Source organism: Delphinapterus leucas, chromosome 6 (genome assembly GCF_059928025.1).
Source record: "Delphinapterus leucas isolate spDelLeu-1000000601 "Yukka" chromosome 6, BTC_Dleu_Yukka2, whole genome shotgun sequence".
In the NCBI taxonomy this organism is placed as follows: Eukaryota; Metazoa; Chordata; class Mammalia; order Artiodactyla; family Monodontidae; genus Delphinapterus; species Delphinapterus leucas.
The window spans coordinates 120169323-120191601 of record NC_143134.1 but is presented as its reverse complement, the minus strand read 5'-3'; the positions used below and the strand labels follow the sequence as shown (position 1 = coordinate 120191601).

Sequence of the window (22279 nt, the reverse complement as noted above, 5' to 3'; positions counted from 1 at the left end):
TTGATCGATTTTTAAGATTTAATTTAATTTTTATTTTTTTGGGCTGCGTTGGGTCTCCATTGCTGCGTGCGGGCTTTCTCTAGTTGCGGCGAGCGGGTTGCTACTCTTGGTTGCGGTGCGCGGGCTTCTCATTGCGGTGGCTTCTCTTGTTGCAGAGCACGGGCTCTAGGCACGCGGGTTTCAGTAGGTGTGGCTTGCGGGCTCTAGAGCTCAGGCTCAGAAGTTGTGTCTCGTGGGCTCTAGAGCGCAGGCTCAGTAGTTGTGGCGCACGGGCTTAGTTGCATGTGGGATCTTCCCAGACCAGGGCTCGAACCCGTGTCCCCTGCATTGGCAGATGGATTCTTATCCACTGCGCCACGAGGGATGTCCCTACTGTTTTTTTAGACATAATGCTATTGCACACTTAACAGATTACAGTATAGTATAAGTATGCCTTTTATATGCACTGGGAAAAGAAAAAAATTCATGTGAATCACTTTATTGTGTTATTTGCTTTATTGCAGTGGCTGGGAACCGAGTCCACAGTATCTCCGAGATATGTGTGTACACTCTTCCCTTTATTCTGATTCTCAAAATTATGCATGCTCAGGGTAGAGAACATGGAAAGTATAGAAATGTATAAGAAAATAAGAAAAATCACTGATAACTGCAGCCCTCAGAAGCCCTCCTGCTGGCACCAGGCTGCCTCTGCTTCTTGAGCATCTCCACGCATACTCTTCACCTCACACGTTACCCACAACAGTGTTTTCCTTCTCACATCCTAGGCCAGCCTTCCTTCTGCCTCTTCCAAGTTCAAATGTAATAAAGGAGTGTAAAAGATTCCCCCCCCACCAAACTTTTTATTGTGAGTTTCTAGAGATAGTGTGTAAATTGTATGTAGTGTGTATTTGAAAGTAAGTCACAGACATGACACTCAGCCCCTAAATATTTCAGCATGCCTCCTAAAAAATTTTAGACGCCTACCTGATTACGATATGATTATCACACCTAAGAAGAGTAATAAATTCTTTACATTATCTGATATGCAAATGATCTTCCATTTCCCTAGTTCTCCCTATGTCTTATAAGGCTTATTTTTTGGAACCAGGGTCAATCAGGAGTCATCTCTGCATTTATTCATATGTTTCTTTCATCTTTGGTAACATTTTCAACATTAGCATGAGTCAAACCGGCCTGGCTTTAGAAATATGTAGTAAATTTCTCCAGTCCACACGTAGAAAGGATAATGTGCAGGACCTGTGAATCAGCCCTGCCACCTGCAACTTCATGTTGACTTCCCCTTCTTTGTGAAATGCTCCACAAATTCAAGCTTTTCCTCCCTCTTTCGGCTAAGGTTCGGCTACTTCTGGAGTCCTGGGGACAGAGCTAAGCAATACCCACTTGCTATTGTCAGGCCTAAACATAAATGGTTAAAGATGTGGTAAAAATAGCAAGAGACAGGAAAAAAAATAGAAAGCATTCTCTAGGGGCCTGTTGACAAGGGCTGCCTGCCCAGCCTACTCTGGCCGCCCCTCAGTACTGTCCACACGGAGTCTGGTTCAGTGGCCCAGGCTCAGGTCTCCCCAAGTGTTAAGGGGTGATGGGTTTTCTGGTCTAACACGTAGTGGCAGAGGCGTCTGTGCCAGACAACAGCAGCTCATGGGCTCCAGCTCCATTGGACCCAGGGGTGCCATTTTTCAGAGTTCAGGTGGCCCCTGCACAAGAAGCAGAAGGATGAGCACGCTGACTGGCTAGAAGCGGTCGCTGGGATGTTGTCCTCTTTCCGTGAAGGCCAGGCCACAACTGGACGCTGACGTGCAGCTGAGGCTTCGTCCCAGGACTGCGCGTGGTTTTGCTCTGGCCCATCCGTGTTGCCTTACTGAAGGCCCAGGGGCTTTGTTTGTTTGTTTTGTTTTGACTTGGGTTTTTTCGCCCGTACCGTGTGGCTTGTGGGATCTTAGTTCACCAACCAGGGATTGAACCCAGGCCCTCAGCAGTGAAAGCATGGAGTCTAATCACTGGACTGCCAGGGAATTACCAAAAGGCCCAGGTTTTAATGTCTCAGATACTTAGGGTTAAAAATGAAGCCTGCGACCACAAGGCCAGTCAGTGGCTCACGGGATCGATCACGAGAATGATGGGAATATGGGAGAAAATGCCAGGGAAAGCGCAGTGCCCGTAGACCCCACATCCATCTGCCTCGTGTCCCCCGCTGCAGGCTCCCTATGTGCTTCGTCTGTTGGAGGTTCTCTCCTCCCCCTTCACCCAAACTCCTACTCAGCGCTTCAGTCTCAGCTTGCCTGTCCCATCTTCAAGCCCTCCCTGCCCTTGGCTCAGGCTGGACCCCTGCCCATGCTGCTGCCCACCTGCCCGCCGGCACCCACGGACAAGGGCCTGCTTCATGCTCCTCTTCAGTCCACTAGAGAGGTGGCCCTGGGGAGAGACCTGGGGATGGCACTGAGATCATGCTGGCTTGTTCCCCCGTCCCACTGGCCCTTTGCCATTCTCTCCTTGAGTACTGACAGTCCGGGCGGTCTGTGGGCCTTGACACAGGTGACTGAGACCATTACTTTTTCAAATTGCTCAGTGGAACCTTCTTGCTCTGCATGCTTAATCCCTTCCACTTACTGAGGGAGTGTCCGGAGAGAGCAGGGACTGTCCCCAGGTCACACAGCTTATCAGGAGCAGAGCTAGAAACCCTGTCTGCATCCCGGCCTCTTGACTACCTCCCGGGCCCCCTGTGGAGGGGTGGGAAGCGGGTCTGGGCTTCTTGCTGGAGCCGCAGTCCGGGGAGGACTCATTCAGGGGAGCGGCTGTACCACAAGACCCCGCGCACGGGACCACGCTACCTTGGCCCCCGGGAGCCGTGGAGCTCAGGGTCTGTTGACACAACACAAACCATTTCTCTCTCCAGGGCCCCAAAGTCACCAGATGCTCCAGAGGCTCAGTCGGAGGAGGAAGTAGACGAGCTGTCCCTCATTGACCACAATGAAATTATGGCAAGGCTGACGCTCAAGCAAGAGGTGGGCTCCTCACAGGCCTTCGTGTGCAGGGTCTGGCCCAGAAAGAGGGTGGGGGGCTTTGAGCAGGGAACCTGGAGGTGTCCCAAACAGAAAGGCCCAAGCCGAGTGCTGACCCCCCCAGGTGGCCCTCCTGGGCGGCGGGCTCTGGCATCCCGTTCGTCCTGGCCCCATGCCTGGGCCACCGTGGGTGCTCTAAGACCCTGGGCACATGGGTGACTTCCAGGAGGAAGTGTGCCGTCCCCTTCTCTGACACCTCTGGAGAGTGATCTTGGGCAAGTGACATGTCCTCTCTAAGCCCCAGATGACAGGACTCTGGAGGGTGTTGTGAGAACGAAATCCACGAGGGTGCTCAGCACGGAGCCCGTGTGTGGTAAGCCCTCGCTAGTGCAAGGTATTTTTATGTTGTTAATGACAGAATGACCCCAGTGTAGTGTCAGCGTGGGAAGCACAGCTAATTAAGAAATTCCAGGCCTGGCCACCGAGGCTGCCTCCATCCCATGTCTTGTCAGGAGAGCCTCATGGGTAAACGTGGTGCCCGAACCCGGCACAGTAAGAGGAGCTGACCTGAGAGGGCCTCCCGCCCCCTGCTGCCGAGCGGTTCTGGGGACACGGAGGAATGGCTCCCAGCGGTAGCCTTGACCCCAGCCGAGGAGGCGGCCGTGCTCTACACACACACGTGGCTAGGCTGCAGCAGAGAGGAACCGGGAAGGCAGGGCTGGCTCCTCTGCAGAGAGAATGATGTTTCGTGACTCTTGCCAGAAATTTCTTCTGAGAAATCAGGTCCTGGGCGGAGCTGCCCTGTCTTAGCTGGAAATCCAAGACACTTCCAGCGTAAAAACCTTGAAGCTTTGGAGAGGCAGATCCATCTCCAAGAGCTAGAGACACGAGGAAGCTCTCGCGGGGCGTGGTCTCCTTCGGAATTACAGCGTATGGGGCCGGTGGCTGCAGGCCAGGCTTATGGGTTAAGGCCTCAGTTTGCTCATGTGAAAATAAGACTTTTCCCTTAACTGGCAGGCCACGGTCAGTGTAAGCAACATCGGATATAATTGAGCATCTTTGTGACACTTTTCACTCCTCTAAGGAGGGCTCCCTGGAAGAACATGTGATGTGACAAGTGATTCCCTCCACCTGAGGAAGCAGGTTTAGATTTAGGGCAGCTTGCTGCAGTTTTGCGAACATGCGCATACCTGGAAGTGGTCTGCCGCCTCCACCATCATCCTGGGAAGGGCTGGTGCCAGTCCTGCCTGCCTCCCCGTCGGCTCCCTCCGTCCCCTCTTCCGCCCTGAGCCGCGGGTTGGTGAACAGGGAAAGACTGACTGGAGCCATGCCCCCCTGAGCCAGTGGTGACCTCAGAGCGCTGTGCCACGCGGTGGGCGGGCTGGATGGGCGCACCTGGCCTCTGCAGCCCGGCCACGCTGCTCCCGGAGTGAGGGAGGGCAGGGCAGGGCAGAGAGGACCTGGCGTCTCTGCAACACCGTGTCTTTGTCATCTCGTCCCTGCTTGTGACTCCCTAAGCGGACTTTCTTACGGCTGCGTTCTGCTCCACGCCCTCCTTTGCTGTGGTTTTGCAGGGCGACGACGGACCAGACGTCCGGGGAGGATCTGGTGACATCCTACTGGTCCACGCTACTGAGACGGACAGGAAAGGTATGGCAGCGCCGGCCGCGGCGGCCTCTGTGCCCGAGCTCCCCGGAGGGGGCTGGTCCCGCTGAACCGAGACGTTGCTCGGCTCCACTGCCCTGCCCTCTCCTCTCCTCCAGCCCTGAGCGGGTCAGAACAGCAGTCCTGGTGCTGCTGGGTCACCGTAGGGAGTGCCGACGTGGGGGACAGGTGACCTGCATTCAGAGCCAGACCCTCCGCTCCCCAACCCCCTCAGAGCATGTCCTCTGGTGGTGCAGGGTAGTGAGGACCCCAGGATCATCAAGGGGCAAGTTTCAGGTGCAGAGCCCGGCACCTGGTAGGTGCTCCACAGACGGTACCTTGAGTAGCGACATGTTCAACGATAGTGCTAAGATTACGTTGATGTGCGGGTAGCTTTTTACGCTTTTCCTGATATTTTGCCCATTATATTATTCCAGACCGCTGGATTGGGTTTCCTTTATTCCTCCTCTGGGAGCTTCCTGGGGCAAAGGTCCTGTCAGGAGCATCCAGTCTTCCAGCAGCGTTACCTGCACAGGACGGGGTTCCCCACTCTCAGCGCAGAGGCACCCCTTCACGTCCTGATCCTTCGAGAGGGCTGGAAAAGCAGGGCCTGTTTTCTGTTGGGTGGACTCTCCTAGCAAAGGAGCTGTCCTTGCAAGTTGTGTTCTGGAAGGAGGAGGAAAAGGAGGGTCTGTAAGGCCGGTGCCGTGACCTTGGTCAGGCGGGAGGGGCCTGCAGTGCACACGCCCCACAGCTGGGCCCGGCCTCTCCCCCCACACACTTCCTTTTTACATTTTTTAAATTATTAAAAAGATGGTGGAACAGCAATGGTAAAGTAAGGTGTGTAGGAATTAAAACATCCCAGTCATGAAACCCTAACCCACTAATTTCATTTCTGTAAACAACCTGGTCCCTATGTTTTTACAGCAGATTTCCCAAAGTATGTTACACAGATGATTCTGGGAATTTTTAAATTATGAAAGTAGTACAAAAATAATTGTTTGCATTGCTGAAAATTTGAAAATTAGAGAAAAAGAAGAAATGGCTCCCACAAACTCACCACAGCCACGCTTTTGCTCTCCGGGTTTCTTCTGACCCAGGCAGAGTGCGGTCCTGGACACTGAGTTTGAATCCTGGCCGTGCGTTCTCAGGCTGGGCCGCTGCTGGGCACGTCCCTTCTCGGCCTCAGCTGACTCAACTTTGTGAAGAGGTTCAAAGTGCCCAGTGGGTGTGAAGACTGAGCGAGTTGGCACATAGGAAGTGCTCGGGGAGTATCTGTTTACATCCCTAGGAACAGCCCGTGCTCTGCCTTCTTCAGTAAACCCTCCTCCGTGCCGGACAGGTCAGAGCTCCATCCTCAGCCTGGCATGAGAAACAGCTCTCATTTTTGTCCGGTAGTGAAAGGCTGAAGTGGGAGCTGGCCCCAGTCCTCAGCCCTGAGCAGTGAACTGCTGACCTGCTAGGTGCAGCCGGCTGCGGCCCCGGCCAGAGGGAGCCCTGCAGGCAGGGCAACCCGAGGACCTTCCAGTCGGTGCCGACCAATGCCTGGGAGAGGAGGCTCTGCTGCCCGCTGGGGCTTCCGCTCGGTTTTATCAGTGGAAAGATGTTGAGGCTGCAGTCATTTGTCCCTGGGATGGGCGGTTGAGGCAGAGGCCCTGGGCCACACAGCAAGCTCCTTGGGCAGGCGGCTTCCTGCAGACCAGAGACCACACCAGTGGCTGGGAGACCCCATGGCTCAGGGGGTGCAGCCTTGGACCCCTTCTTCCAGTGGGCCTTGCCCTCCCCTGGACCCATCTCTGCTTCCTTGCCCCTCTTTGAACAGAAGCCCAGATTTGACAGTGAGCTAGGTGGGCTTGGGGTCCAGGAAGGAGCCTGCACCTCCAGTCCGTAAGCTTCCCTCACGGCACCGCACCGCCAGCCAGATCACCCAAGCACACCCCAGGTGCACGTGCAGGTGTTTCTTCTCCTCTCGTTGTCCAGGGTGTGAGCAGCAGGGGCGGGGGACAGGAGCCGGGCTCTGCAGGGCGGGGCTGCCCAGCCGGAGAAGTGGGGTCCTTGAGGTTCCTCCACCCGATGAGTCGTGGGAGGAATGAGAGAAGACAGGGGAAGGTGGTCTGTGTCCAGAAAAGAACACTTAAGTAATGTGTGTGCATGTGCCCAGCTTCACGGTGAGGGCCACAGACTTTGGAGCCGAATCAGGACTCGAACCTCAGCTCCAGCACAGAATAACTCTGAAGTTCACAAGCCTGGCCAGGTCATTTGTCTCCAGGAGGGACTTGCATTTAAAACATGCCCCCCCTTTTTTCCTTAGTGTCGGAGGCTGCGTGGTTGGGAGGGTGTGTCATAGCCATAAATAAACAGGGGTCTGTTGTGAACGTGGAAAGGTTGGGAATCCCTGGCTAGAACCAGCCGCTGCAAAGGGAAGGAGAGGCGTTGGGTGGGAGCTGCCAGCCCTAATCCCACTTGACTTCCAGGCTGGCCTCCTCCCAGTGGGCCTTGCCCTCCCCTGACACCAGAGCCTGCACACCTGAGTGTCCAGCAGCGTGAGGCTGAGCCCCTTCGGCCTTTGCTTAGGTCTCTCGCTATGTGGAGATTCCCAAGGTTTTTGTTCCTGGGCTTCTGCCACCTGAAGTGTTCCCTGTGCCTTAGCTTCAGAGTCCCGATGATGAGTTTGAATGTGCTCTCTGTGTGATCAGAAGTGGCATGTGCTTGCAGCGGGTGTGCTGCCTGTCTGTGCCCTGTGCCGGTGGCAGGCCTCACTGACCAGCTGCCCTTCCCTCCAGATCTCGTGTTGTACTGCGAGGCCTTCTTGACCACCTACAGGACCTTCATCGCCCCTGAGGAGCTCATCAAGAAGCTGCGGTACAGATACCCTTGCCTGCGCCTCAGCCCCGGCGCCGCACCGCTCACTGCACAGGGCCTCCTGGAGCCGGGGGAGGGGCCTTCGTGCCCGCGCAGGGAGCTGCGGGCAGGAGTGATGGAGGTGCTCAGCCCAGCTCTGCCATGGCCCAGCTTTGGGACCTCAGGCAAGGCTTCTTTGAGCCTCATTCCTCGTCTGTAAAAGGGCTGAGTGATGTTATATGAAGTGCCTGGAACAGAGGGTGCCGCCTAATGGCAGTTGTGATCACTGGGTGATTCTGAGAAAGAATTAGAAAGAACTGGCACACACTGAGAGGGTGGGAGTGTGCGGGCCCCTGCGGAGACCCAGGTCACTGGCACCTGCGGCTTTGCGGAGCTGAGCCCCAGGGCATTAGGGGTGATGGGTACAAAGTGTGCAGGGTTTGAGGGAATCAGGAGTCCAGAGAACCACCTCAGGGGCAGTCACGGCCACTCCCCCAGATGGCAGACCCAGCAGTGGAGCACAGTCGCCTCCTCCCCCTCGACCACATCTACCCCACGGGCTCACCCTTTCAGATACGACTCCCCACAGTAGTGGCCAAGGAAGATCCCGAGGCCTGGAGGGATGCACGTTCATTGCCTCTTTCTCGGGTCCAAACCTGCCCATCCTGTCAAGGCTAAGGAGCTACTGTTGCAGCCCAGGGTCCCCGCCCCTCAGCGTCCTCCCTCGTCACAGCCCATGACTGCCATCTGCTGGACAGCCGTTGTCCCTTGGGGCAGAAGTCCTGAGCCCTCCCAGCTCTCCCACGCTCTCCCACTCCCTCCCGTGTGCCCACGCCTCCTCTGCCTCCTGTCCTTCTCTCTCCCCTGGCCCCCCCTCGGGGCCCTGGTCCCTCAGAACTGGACGGCCCCCAGGTGCAGAGACTTCGTTCCCTCCCGCCTCACACCTTCAGCGCCTCACAGGCCTCTGGCTCAGTGAATGACAGTGACTCACGCTTGTTGAGAACGGCCTGGTGTCGGTTATGATGCTGAGCGATTGCATGGGTAATCTCACTCCGCTCTACCATCTCATACACACGTCACTACCATTTGTTATGTGGCGCCAGGATATCATTTCCTACTGTGTAATTAAGGAAACTGAAGTTCAGAGAGGTTAAGTGACACGTATGGCAGCTTGGAGGGGGAGGGCCCCCCAGGCCTCTCTGACTCGGCATCCCAGCATCTGCCTGCCTGGCGCTCCAGGCGTGTTAGCGGATGTGTTGCAGCATCGAGATCCTGGGCGCAGCTGGCTGGTGGGTCCTGTGTGCTGCCGGCCCTCGGCGCTGTCCCTGATGCATGGCTCCTTCCTGAGAGCAGGCGCTATGGAGCCATAGAAGTGTCTGGAGACTTGATGAACACGAGGGCAGCCACGGCCTCAGGGAGGAAGTAGCCAGGTGTTTGAAGGGCAGGTGCGCAGGCAGCCTCTGAAGCTGTGGAAGGGTGATGGGAACTCGTGACGGGAGCGGAGGGAGACCCGTCTGGGGGGCTGTGCGCCTTCCCCAGGGACCCGGGGATTTTAGGGCAAGTGCTTTCTGACCACCTTTCTCTGCCTGAGCTCAGCGATGCAGCCTTCAGCGTTTCAGCGGTCACAGGAACCTTGGGTTGATCCCAGCAGAGAGGCAGGCCTGGGAGCGCAGGGAGGAGGTTCTGCAGGCAGGAGAGGTTGGTGGTCGAGAACGGGGTCAGAGAGGTCTGGGCTGAACCTCACTTTGCAGTTCCGCCACCCCGCACAGGTCCCCTGCCCTCCCCGTGCCCTCGTTCCCAGGGTTCGCTCAGGGAAGGGGGGCTGGGGGAGGGCGGCCCTCCCGCGCACTTCCCCGTCCGTACCCGTGAGGGTGGTTGTTTCTTTAACCTGCGCCCACGTACGAGAAGTTCTCTCCTTTTGCCGACACATTCAAGAAGCGCGTCAGCAAGAACACGTTCTTCGTGCTGGTACGGGTGGTGGACGAGCTCTGGTGAGTCCTTCCGCCCCGGGGGATGGAGGGCGGAGGGGCCCAGCAGGCCGCGGGCATCTTGGGGTCCCCGCCGGGGTACAGGCTTCCCCGCAGAGATCTGGGCCTCCCGTCACATTTCACCTGCATCTCCTGGGCTCTGTGCCCACAGAGCCCTGCCCAAGGCCCTGGACAGGGCTCACTCCTGCGCGCTTTAACACGACCCCTGGGGAGAATGGCTTGTCCCCTCAGACCCTCCCTGGCCCGGCCCTGATTTCCTTGTGGGGGCCATCCCTCTGGCACGTGGCTTAGACCTTGGCTGCCCTCCTCATCTTTCCACGGTCCCCTGAGTGGCATTTGCCCTTTCCAGTCATTGAACAAACATAAAGCACAAGGTCCCTTTCCTAGGTCTAGAGAGCCCTTGGTAAGGAAGCCACCCAGGCCCCGCCCTCAAGGTGTTTACCTTCTGCTGGGGGGTGGCCTTAGTGATTACGGGGTGGGGCTGTGAAACACTGCGTGTGGAGAATACTGTGCAGGGGCGTCCTGGGGGCTGTCTGTGGAGCCCAGACCTCGTCGTGATTCATCACCCCCGTGGGATCAGGAGCTCCCCTGGGGCAGGCTTCGTCTCCATAGCCCAGGCCGCAGCACGGTCCCTGGTGCTTATCCAGTGCCAGTGACCATTTGCTGAGAGAATGACAGTTATTTGTTACCAATGGGACCACTCCCGGCACTCTGTAGGATGCAGACAACCATCCCAAGACCTTCTCTGGCTCTCTTCCCACGAGAGGTTTCCCAGCTCTGCTGGTGGGTGTCTCAGGTGTCTTGAGGGGGTTCTAGACCCCGTGGCACCAGCCCTCTTCTTATGCTTGCATCCCTGCCCCTCACCGCATGGCCCTTGGCCCTTTAGCCTAGTGGAGTTGACGGAAGAGATCTTGAAGCTGCTGATGGAGCTGGTCTTTCGCCTGGTGTGCAACGGGGAGCTCAGTCTGGCCCGTGTGCTCCGGAAGAACATCCTGGACAAGGTGGACCAGAAGAAGCTGCTCAGGTGTGCCAACTCCGACCAGCCCCTGGCGGCCAGGGGCGTAGCAGCCAGGTGCGCCACCCGCCGTCCATCCTGGGCTTCTCCGGGCCCTGCCTCTGGCGAGAGCCATACCGGCAGCCGTCTCTCCATTCTATGTCCTTCAGTGCCCCCCTCCCCGCCCCCGGCCTCACAACCTCACCTCCCGGTTCTGCCCGGGCCCTGCGACGACGTGCCTCAGGGACAGCCCAGTGGTTCCCCTGGGGCTGGGCCTCTTCTCCAGGGTTACGTTGTATGACTGATCACCGTTTTAGTAGGAAGTGGGGCAGCAGGGCGTGTAGGGGCTTACCAGGACAGGGGACAGGAATGCCTTTCAGGCTGTGGTCAGCACTTAATTCTCTTCCCGGCGCTAACGTGGCAACTTAATTCTTGTCACCCCCTGTGCCATCCTGACCGTTCCTGAGAACCTGTGTATAGGCTCCACCTATGTAGAGGTTCCACTGGCCCTCTCCCGAGGCCATGGAGGTTTGTTGATTTATCACCTCTTTGTTGGTGTCTCAGCTCCATTCACATGGCACCATCTTTGTTCCCAATGGGCCCTGAAGGGGGGTCGGGCTGTGCGTTCTCAGGCAGCTGAGCTCGCGGGCCCGCGAGTGGAGCCACCGAGCCAGCCAGGCGGAGGCAGGGGGGAAGGTAGGCCCCGTGGTCCCAGGGAGACGAGTGCAGTCCGGTCCTGACCCGCCCCCAACCCGCTGCGTGGCCTCCGTGCTGCGGTGAAGCAAGTCGTGTTCCCTCAGCTCTGAGGCCTGAAGTGCAGCCCCCACCCAGCCCCCACCGTCCTGTCCACTGACCACTCATCTCGTGCCTCTGTCTTCCAGGCCCGGGACCTTGCATGACTTTCACAGCCATGAGATAGCTGAGCAGCTGACACTGCTGGATGCCGAGCTCTTTTATAAGATAGAGGTATGGCCACGCATGGGGCTGGGGGAGGGCTGTGCCCGGCCCTGGTGAGTGCAGCTGCTTGTCCCCGAGTGAGAGAAGCCACTGCGTCACAGCAGAGCCAGCGGGCCTAGGTTCTATCCAGTCTGCCTGCTTTTTCAGATTCCTGAGGTTTTGCTTTGGGCAAAAGAGCAGAACGAGGAGAAGAGCCCCAACTTGACCCAGTTCACGGAGCACTTCAACAACATGTCCTACTGGTAAGAAAGGGCCTCAGTGCAGAGCACTTCTGGATGGGTGCCTGTGTGTCCTTCGCAGAGAGCGCCCATGGCAAGGACAAAGGGGTGCCCTTTCATTCCTCCCAGCTCCTTCTGGGGCCCTGTGGGCATTCGTTGTGAACCAGAGACAGGACAAGGGCAGGGACAGGACAGGGCGTGTCTTGCACGTTGGAAGGGGCCACCTGGGGCGGGGGGGGGGGGGCGGGTTGAGGAGGACTCAGCCAGGATTTATTAGTAATGTCTGCTATCTATGGCGGCAGAGGAGCGGGTGTTAAACTTGCCACCCTGCGCTGGTCGTTGCCAGTCTTCCCACTGCCAGGTGTGGCCTCGGGGCTGTCCTCACACTGACTCTGCCTGAAAGAGAAGTAGAGCAACGGAGTGGCTGTATTAATACTTTTATTTAGCCTTCAATTCTTAAAGCAAAGTGAAGCCCAAAAGTGCATTTATGTTGTAACGTACAGCAGGACTGTTGACTCTTAAAGACGCGACTCAAGGGTGTCCACAGCCTCTCGGCCTCAGTAGAGGATGGTTGGGTGTGGCGGCCAGTGGCAGTCTCATACTGACCCCCGGACACACACACAATCCATCCCCACCACCAGGGAAACGTCCGTTTTGAAGTGTTCTAAGGACTGCTCTTCGGAGAACTGGGTCCTCTCCCACCTGCCCTGCTTCTCTCTGCACCACAGGAAGCGTTTCACTCGTCAGCAGCACGTGCTTAGCGTGGCAGCCCAGCAGAGGACGAGGTGGTTTCCAGGGCAGACAAGCCGTGCAGCCCTGAGCATGGCCTCCAGCCCTGCCCCTTGCTGGGCGCTGGGGGCTCCAGACACACCCCCTGGGGCCTGCCTAGGAGGAGATGTGGGTGGAGCCCCTTCAGAGCCCCGGTGCTCAAGGTGGACTCGGTGCCGGTGCCCTTTAATGGGTCAGAAGAGGGGCACATTCTCTGGGTGATGGGCGGTGGCCCCTGTGAAAGCACAGGGGGTCGAGGCCACCGTGAGGTCCTCGTGCAAGGCTGGCCTTTGGCTTTGGTTGCTGCTAAGTTTCTGAGAGGTGCCCTCCCTCATGGCCAGCAAGGTAGCCTCTTAGCCCACACGCCCACTCGTCTCCGAGCTAATCCTGAGTCCACACTCACTGAGCGTTTCCAGCCGCCGTGGTGCTCACGGTCAGCGCTCACCGGGAGAGTGTCCATCCACGCAGTCAGAGGTCCCAGCCACTGGATCTCTCTGTGGCCTCTTACCTATCCCTGGGGTGCCATGAGCTCCTTCAGAGCAGAGACGGGGGTACACCTGGTGCCTCGTGAGCCCGGGGCACTCCCTAGGCACGGGCTCCTGGCCGGCTGGTACAGGTGCCCCCGTCCCATTGCCACCAGAGGCCTGAAGAGAGACGGGTCAGCTCAACTGTCTCTTTCTCCCCTTGGTCCGTGCAGGGTTCGGTCAATCATCATGTTACAGGAAAAGGCCCAAGACAGGGAACGGCTGCTCTTGAAGTTCATCAAGATCATGAAGGTAACTGTGGGCACCCTCCCCAGAGCCCGCCACAGGAGCCCCTGCCTGCCCGCCCGCCAGCCCATCCCTACCCCCACCCTCTCTCTGCAGCACTTACGGAAGCTGAACAACTTCAACTCCTACCTGGCCATCCTCTCAGCGCTGGACTCGGCCCCTATCCGCAGGCTGGAGTGGCAGAAGCAGACCTCAGAGGTGGGCGGCTGGGAGGGCAGCCGGGAGGGCAGCTGTGGGACGCGAGGCCCGGCTGCGGTGGGACGAGCTCTGCCCCGCCCTGCCCTAGTTTCCTGTCTCTAATCTCCAGTCACTGGGCCCTGCGGGGCTTGGTGTTAGTGAGTGCCGGGGTTGTCACGTCACACCACATCCTGCTGCCTGTACCGCAGAACCGTGCCTGGGTCCCAGCTTCACCTTCTGCTTCCTGCCCTCGACCCGGGCTTCTAGAGGGGCTCCTTTGGGCGCGGGCCGCACTAGGCATTGGGATGTACTGTGAACAGGCTAGACCCGTTATTAGGTGGGGCTCTTCAGGGCAGGTACTACAGGGAGAAGGATGGGGATGGGGTGCTGAGCAAGCATGTGAACGAGGCGTCTGGGCCAGCCTGGGGGTCAGGGAGGCCCCCTAAGGAGGTATCGATCACACCATGACCCGAATAGGAGCTTCCTGGGAAGGGAGGGGAATTCCCATCAGAAGGGACAGAGGAGCAGGACAGAGGCCAGTGTGGCCACATCACAGTGTGGGGAGAATGGCTCTGCATCACAGGGGTCTTGGGGGGCCTGGCAAGGAACTGGACCCTTATCTTTGTGTGGGTGCTGTTCCTGGAAGAGAGACAAAGCCCACAGGGTTGAGTGTCGCCAGGGCTACCTGGGGGTCGTCTCGTGGGGCAACATAAAGGGACAGTTAAGAGACAGTAGTGTGTGGAGAAATGGGACATTCACACCAGCTGCTCCAGGAACACATAACAGGCCCTGAGGAGGCAGGGAAGGCTTCCTGGAAGAGGTGACACATCAAGGCGCGAGGCACGCAACAGGCGAAGGGGCAGGACAGGCAAAACCCCACCCACGCTGCGTGCAGGAGCAGCGAGCTCACCCGCCATCCCTAGTGGGCTCCGCCTTGAGTGCGGTGAGGCATGAAGGCAGGCTCGGGGCCGGGAGCGACATGGTCCAGTGTGTGCTTCTGCGGCTCAGGCGGGCTGCAGCGCTGAGCATAGCCAAGCAGGAGCCCAGCCTGAGGTCCACCACACGGGGCGCTGGCTGCTCAGAGACGCGGTTCTTTGTCAGCACCGCGGAAGGCCTGCCTGTGGCTGGGGCAGGGCGGGGTCTGGCTCTGGGTTGGTGGGGGGAGGGGCCGGGGCTCGGTGCCCCAGCGTTGGCACCGTGCTCACGGACTGCGCGTCCCTCCTGCCAGGGCCTGGCGGAGTACTGCACGCTGATTGACAGCTCATCCTCCTTCCGCGCCTACCGGGCCGCCCTCTCGGAGGTGGAGCCGCCGTGCATCCCATACCTGTGAGTACAGCCTCCCAACTGGGTTTGCCCCTCGTGTGCTCTGGGGAAGATACAGTGGGCCCCCAAAGAGAAGCCCTCGCTTAAAGGCTTCCAACCCAGACGTTTGTGCTTCTGTTTGAACTTTAAAAGTAAAACATGCTCCTTGTTAAACAACTTAGATGAAAGAGGGGCCCAGGGAAAATGGTTCAGTCTTCCCCACTGCCCGGTCCTCCCACGCCTCCTCTCTTCCCTCATCTGCCAGTGGGCTTGTTTAGGCGCACGTGTGGACAGCCGTGTAGCATCTCTCTTCCCCCACCAGCAGCAGCGTGCTATAGTCCAGCTGTCCCCAAGCTTAGCTGCACATCACAGCCACCGGAGGGCCCTCCTGTCACCCCAGGAACCCTGAGAGTACTTGGCGTGAGGCAGCTCAGGGAGCGTTTCCCCAGGTGTGGGCCACGGGCTAAATAGGTATCTCACCAAAAAGAATCCCATGTCACGTAAGCTTGGGAAATAGCAGAAAACATTGAAGCTAAACAGTTTTCTTTGTGCGGGACTCACCGGACCCCTTAATATGCTAGTGGACGGTGGGAATCTCCAGGAGGGACAGGAGACTCAGCGCTGTCCCAGGCTGAGCGTGCGGCGGCATGCCCCTGGCCTCCACGCCCCGAAGTGTACATCTTGCAGCCAACGGCCCTGCCGTGATTCCTAGCCTTCCTGCCCTGGCCAAGCACGACAGCCCTCCCCAGCCGGGCTGCTTGGGTGGGTGTGGCTGTGCCCCTCGGGCTGGGCTATCCCTGTGCAAGAACCGCCCCCACTCACCGCGGGGCTGCGCACCCTGTTTGATGACAGCATGTGACCCCCACCCCGCCCCTCAGGTTCGGGGTGGTGTCATTCTTTCCTGCTCATCTGTTACCTGTACCGCTCTGCTGGGCTGGGGCAGCTGTTGAAGAGGCTCCATAGCAGGTGGGCCTGAGCCCACTTTCCGGAGACCAGAACCTGAGTCGAATTCGCGCCGCCCCTCCCCGCAGACGCGCTTGCGGGTTTGGCAGCTGCTCGGGCTCCGGCTCGCCCATCAACCGATTACCTGCCAGGCCACCCTCCAGAGTCTAACCTGCTTCTCCGTCCTCCCAGGGGGCTCATCCTGCAGGACCTCACCTTCGTTCACCTAGGAAACCCAGACTATATTGACGGGAAGGTGAATTTTTCCAAACGGTGGCAACAGTTCAATATCCTGGACAGCATGCGGTGCTTCCAGCAGGCGTGAGTGCTGCCGCCCTGAGGGGCCGGGCGGGCAGGGCCTGCACCCAGAGCTGGCCGCCAGCTCGTCCTGCGCGATCCCGTGGGGGGAGGCTGGCGAGCCCTGGCCCTCCTGACTCCGGGGCAGTGGGGTCTCCCTGGGACCTCCTGCGGAGGGGAGCCTGGCTACAGGGTGCTGCTCCGGGAGCCGTTGCACAGAGCAGAGCACAGCTCTGGGGTGCAGCTCACGCTCTGCGCGCCAGCGTCACACGTGGACGCCCCTGCCCCGTGAGTCTGCTGAGGCGGCACATGTGGCACCTCCAAGGGGTCTTGGGGCTGTTTGGCCCACACTGGCTCTCACCGGCCACCCTCCTCCCTCCACCAGGCATTATGACATCCGGAGAAACGATGACATCATAAACTTCTTCAACGACTTCAGTGACCACCTGGCGGAGGAGGCGCTATGGGAACTCTCTCTGAAAATCAAACCCAGGAACATAACACGGAGGAAAACAGACCGGGAAGAGAAGACCTAGGAAGACCTAGGAGCAGGTGCCGCAAGCGAGGAGAACTCGAGAGGCTCAGAGCGCCGCTCCGAGGCCGGAAGGGACTTTGGACCTGTTACGTGGCGGTGGCACGTGTCCTGGCCTCAGAGCCACCAGGCCCATCCAGGCCGCTGCTGTGCCGGGCAGGCGTCCGGAGCCGCAGCAGCTTCCTGCCCCTCCTCCGCAGGAGCAGACCCCCGGCCCGGGGGAGCCAGCGGGCGGTCTCACTGCTGATTTGTGAACTGGGGGTTTGGGTTTCTGCTTTTGCTCCGTCTCTTCCGCTCTCCCTCTCTTCCCCTCCCCCCAAGCCTGGGAGCAGCACAGGGACTTCAGCAGCAGCCCAGGAATGGTGGGAGTCTTCTGAATCTCCTGAAATGACAGATGAGTAGAGGCCCAAGGACCCTCGGGGCGGGGTCTGCTCTCCCCGTAACCTTCAGTTGGGTGGGCAGAAAGTAGAGGAGACCCGGGAAAGACTCCTTTCACTTTCCATGTCCTACTTTTTAAGTGGAGGATGGTGTAAGCGTCTCACCTGGCCCAGAAGGGACGGCAGGTGGCCTTTCAGCAGCCCTGGGGCTGGTGCTCCCGTCGTGGTCCTGGCCCGCCCTTGCTGGGTCACGAGCAGCAGCCGTGGCCATCGTGTTTTCGCCCCTTCACTTCCTCCGCCCCGTCCCACCGGCCCTCCCCATCCTCTGGCACCGTGGGAGCTGGGAAGCAGCAGCTGGAAAGGAAGGACTTGACCATCCAAGAAACACACTTTATCTGAGTTGGGGCCAGTAGCTCTTGGTGAGCTAACCCAGAGAGAGGGGAGGGGCATTTCTGTTGGGGGGAGGGCCGGCAGCCCCCTCCTCTGTTGCTTGCCGTGTGCCTTAAACTCCATCTCCTATCCGTCCCGCCCTGCGGGCTCCCCTCCTCCCTGGCGCTGAGCCTGGTGGGCCCAAAGGGGCCCCTCTTTGCTCATCAGACCTTCTGCCAGCCTGACCGGCTCTCCCGTGGGAAGGACAGGGTGTCCCTGAGAGGCAGGGGCCTGGCGCAGAGGCGCCCCCTGGGGTTGACGGCCATGGCTCACCTGCTGGCCGGCAGCGAGGCGCAGCGTCTTCAGAAGCAGGTGCTCTTTCCAGCCTCGCTCTCCAGAGCCAGCCCCACTGCTGAGGTGGACGAGCTGAGGGGAGGTCTGCAGGGGCTCTCCACGCCCCCTGGCCTCCGTGCCAGCCCGACGTGGGCCTGCGGGCAGGCTGCCATCAGAATGCGACGGCTGCCCCCAGGCCGCCCGCCTCCTGTTTTGTTCGTTTTACATAATTGAGAGCTCACTGCTCCTGGGTTTGGGACTTGGGCAGGCGAACACCAGGCTCAGCCCGGGCTTAGCCCAGTTTAAACAGAACAAAAGTAGAAAGCAACATCTGTTAAAGAAACAGCCACGTCACTTTGAGTCCTTCATGGGTCTTTGAACAGCTTTTATCAAGAAGCTGTTTGTCCTGTGCACAGAGGGGAGGAATCTGTGAAATGTCAGTTACGACCCCTCAGGCAGCGATCCTGCGGCGGCAGCGGGCGGAACGCGTCACTTTATTATTTAAAGAGTGTGTGTATAGAGTCGCTGTTTATGAACAATATTGTGTGTGGGGTTGGGTTTTAGTTTGTTCCCGCTTTTTTAAGTCCTCTCATTTCAGTCTTTCCCTCCTTCCCATCTTCCTCCTGGCCTGGCCCTGCTCTGCTGCTGCTTTGTGCAGCCACTGTGCTCAGGGCCCATGGGCTGTGTGGACTGCGGTTCCCTGGGGCCTCCCTCCATAGGCGGGCAACTGTCGACGCCGCGCTTCTGCTTCAGGCTCAGCGTCCCAGCCGCGAGCTGGACGGGGCTCGGGGGCTTCACCGTCCCTCCATTCAGAACAGACCCTGCACCCACACCTCCCCTCCCTGCCGGGAGCCCTGGCTCTGAGCCGAGGCACTGGGCAGGCAGCGCAGGTGGACAAGGGGCCGGCGTGGCCAGGTGACCCTGCATGAGGACAGCAGGTGCAATGTGTGTTTTAACTTATTGGCTGACAGGCTTCCCTACCTTGACCTCATGGAGACACATTCTGGCTCTGGGAGTTGCCAGCCTGGCTGTGGTTTGTCTGTCTCAGGGGCCAGATCAGCTGTACGAATGAGTCTTTACAACAAAGACACCCTCGGGAGGATTCGTTCTCTGCAGAGGCAGTTCTCACCTGCAGGTGTGGGTGGATCAGGGCAAGGGCAGGCACGCACCAGGGCTGACTTTAAAGCCCGATTCTGAGCAGCGCCTCCCTCCCACGGCCCCGCGCCTCCCCAGTGTTACATTGTAATATATCCCCAACTAACCTGGCTGATGGTGGCATCTTCCTGCAGACATTTCAAACCTGTAACTTTTATATGAAAGGAAAATAAACACAGATGAAAGCCGCGGCCACCTGTGTACCACATGCCACGTGTGTCAAAGTGACAACTGAGCTGTCTCCTTTCTGTGGCCTCCTTGTGGCTGGGCGCCTGGCAGGTGTTGGGGGGGGTTCTTTTGTCCCCATCTCTGTGGTCCCTTCTCTGTTCCCCAGTTTCTCCATCTGGAAGTGGGGGTAAGGACAGCTCTACCTTATACAGTCTGTGAAGGCTCAGCAAGTTATACCTGGAACAGCATCTGGTGAGCTGTCGCCACTATTATTAGCATATATTGAGTACCGGGCACTTTGCAGGCAGCTCTACCTCACTGAAGCCTCTTAATTGAAAAATGATACAAGTGAAATACTGCAACCATAATAAGTACTACAAAGAAGAGGTACTTAACATTAAAGAAATTAAGTTGGATTTGAAATCCACTCACAAACATCAGGTCCAGACAGGCTTAACAGGTAATTTATGCTAAACAGGTAGCTTCAGTCTTAGACGAATGCCCCTGAGAACAGAAGGGAAACACTTCTCAACTTGTTTTATGAGTGGAATACAACCTTGACACCAAATCCAGACAAGGACAAGAAGGAAAATTATAGGCAAAATTACTGATGCAAAAATTATAATCTTAGCAACCCCAAACCATCGATAACGTAAAACTCAAGACTCCCCATTGGGCACATCCTCAAATGCAAGGATGGAGTGATGATAGTACTTGATCCCTTTTCTTAGACCCTTATTTGGGCATTCCCATCTGGTACGCCTTTCCTTCCTGGGGAACCGAGAACAGGTGTGCCACCTCCATGTGTACTTTCTCCACCATGGCATACTTAGATTCCAGGTGTTGAGATGGCAGAGCCCTAACTGGAGGGAGCCCAGTCCGGGACTACTCCCACTGTTCCATACTGGGCTTTACACGAATGAAAAATGAATTTGCACTTACTAATAAGCTGCTGAGATTTCAGGGCTTTTAAGTTTTCACAACATGGCCTAGCCTCTCCTGAATAAAATACATTAACAGATTAAAGGAAGAACACCATATAATCACCTCAGTAGTCAGAAAGACCACTGTTAAAAAATTAAAACCCCCATTCATCATTTTTATTTAAAAAATAACTAACAGTCTTAGGTAAGTAGAAATCAAAAACTTCCTTAATCTAATAAATGTTACTTTCTAAAATCTCATGCAAACGTTATACTTAATGATGAAATATTTAAAGAAGTTCCTTTAAAATAGAACAAGGTAAGGATCCCACTGTCACCTTGTCTTTCACTGTCGTACTGGAGATACTAGCCAATGCAACAAGAAAAGAGATTAGTAAGAAAATCACGATAGTTAACAACGAACTACTAGAAAACATAATTCTTCAAATATCCAGTTTATACTAACATCACAATTCTTAAGGTACTAGGAATAAACCCAATAAGAGATGTATAAGACCTTATAGGAAAAAGGGTGATCCAGCAAGAGAAAATAACGTGTAAATATTTACACACCCAAATGCGAGCAACCTAAATATACGAAGCAAATAGTAACAGACTTAAAGGGAGAATAAACAGCAATACAGTAATAGTAGGGAACTTTAATACCCCACTTACATCAATGGATAGATCATCCAGACAGAAAATCAATAAGCAAACGTTGGCCTTAAACACATTAGACCAGACGGACTTAAAGATACATACAGAGCATTCCATCCGAAAGCAACAGAGTACACTCTTCTAAGAGCACATGGAACATGCTCCAGCATAAGTAACATGTTAGACCGCAGGTCGTTGTAAACGTACGAAGGTTGAAATTATATCAAGCATCTTAGCCAGTCACAATGGTACGAAACTATAGAAATTACAAGAAAATGGGAAAATCCAAAAATACATGGAGATTAAACAGTATACTACTGAGCAACTAATAGGTCAAAGAAGAAAATAAAAAATACATTAAGACAAATGAAAATGGAAATACAACATATCAAAACTTACCGGATGCAGCAAGAGCAGTTCTAAAAGGGAAATTCATAATAATAAACACCTAAATCAAGAAACAAAAAGCTCAAATAAACACTCTAAATTTCAAGGAACTAGAACAAATGAAACCCAAAGTTAGTAGAAGGAAGGAAATAAAGGATTAGAGTGGAAATAAACAAAATACAGACTAAAAAGACAATAGAAAAGATCAATGAAAGAGCTGGTTCTTTGAAAAGATAAAATGGACAAACCTTTAGCTAAACTCACCAAGAAAAAAAGAGTACTCAAAATCAGAAATGAAAGAGGAGCTATTACAACTGATACCACAGAAATACAAAGGCTCCTAAGAGACTTCTGTGAACAATTATATGTCAACAAATTTGACAACCTAGAAGACACAGATAAAAACCTAGAAGACACAGATAAATACCTAGATACATACAACCTACCAACACTGAATCATGAAATAAATCTGAACAGACCGATTACTAGTAAGGAGATTGAATCAGTAATCAAAAACCTCTCAACAAACAAAAGTCTGGGACTAGATGACCTCACTGGTGAATTCTACCAAACATTCAAAGAAGAAGTAATATCAGTTCTTCTCAAACTCTTCCAAAAACTAGAAGAGGAGGGAACACTTCCAAACACTTTTTTAAAAAAAAAAAAAAAAAAAAACAAGGCCAGGGGCTTCCCTGGTGGCACAGCGGTTGAGAGTCCGCCTGCCGATGCAGGGGACACGGGTTCGTGCCGTGGTTCGGGAAGATCCCACGTGCCGCGGAGCGGCTGGGCCTGTGAGCCATGGCCGCTGAGCCTGCGCATCCAGAACCTGTGCTCCGCAACGGGAGAGGCCACAACAGTGAGAGGCCCACATACCGCAAAAAAAAAAAAAAAAAAAAAAAGGCCAGCATTACCCTGTCACCAAAAACAGATGAGAATGCCACAAGAAAAGAAAACTACAGGCCAATATCCCTGAGGAACGTAGATGCAAAAATCCTCAACAAAAAATATTAGCAAACAAAATTCAACAATACAATAAAAGGATCATACATCATTAGCAAGTTGGATCTACTCCAGAGATGTAAGGATGGGTCAACATCTACAAATCAATGTGATACACCACATTAACAAAATGAAGGATAAATACCAAAAGACCATCTCAATAGATATTGTAAAAGCATTTGATAAAATTCAACATCATTTATGATAAAAATCTCACAGCAAAATGGGTATAGAGGGAACATACCTCAACATAATAAAAGCCATATATGACAAGCCCACAGCTAACACCATAGTGGTGAAAAGCTGAAAGCTTTTCCTTAGAGATCAGAACAAGACAGACACTGGAAAAAAAAAATAAAGAAATAAAAAAATAAATTCCCTGGCAGTCCAGTGGTTGGGACTCAGTGCTTTCACTGCTGTGGCGGGGGTTTAATCCTTGGTCAGGGAACTAAGATCCCGCAAGCCACAAAGCGCAGCCAAAA

The 22279-nt window shown here is 55.7% G+C and overlaps 1 protein-coding gene across 16 annotated transcripts in view; it reads left to right on the top strand.

The window, feature by feature from the left end:
* RAPGEF1 (Rap guanine nucleotide exchange factor 1) overlaps positions 1-18029 on the top strand; it is a 140172-nt gene extending 122143 nt beyond the window's left edge. For 12 of the 16 annotated variants that reach the window (XM_089913910.1, XM_089913902.1, XM_089913905.1 and 9 more), the window contains 13 exons: positions 2894-3002; positions 4574-4649; positions 7427-7511; positions 9383-9475; positions 10190-10255; positions 10359-10544; positions 11348-11432; positions 11571-11665; positions 13107-13185; positions 13276-13377; positions 14585-14682; positions 15793-15921; positions 16283-18029. In XM_089913910.1, coding sequence (XP_089770036.1) covers positions 2894-3002; positions 4574-4649; positions 7427-7511; positions 9383-9475; positions 10190-10255; positions 10359-10544; positions 11348-11432; positions 11571-11665; positions 13107-13185; positions 13276-13377; positions 14585-14682; positions 15793-15921; positions 16283-16433 — 1354 coding nt within the window. In that variant the 3' untranslated portion in view covers positions 16434-18029. The remainder of the gene's footprint in view (positions 1-2893; positions 3003-4573; positions 4650-7426; positions 7512-9382; positions 9476-10189; positions 10256-10358; positions 10545-11347; positions 11433-11570; positions 11666-13106; positions 13186-13275; positions 13378-14584; positions 14683-15792; positions 15922-16282) is intronic. The other 4 variants (XM_022578382.3, XM_089913911.1, XM_022578381.3 and 1 more) reach the window with 1 other exon arrangement.
* Positions 18030-22279: the final 4250 nt, after the last annotated feature.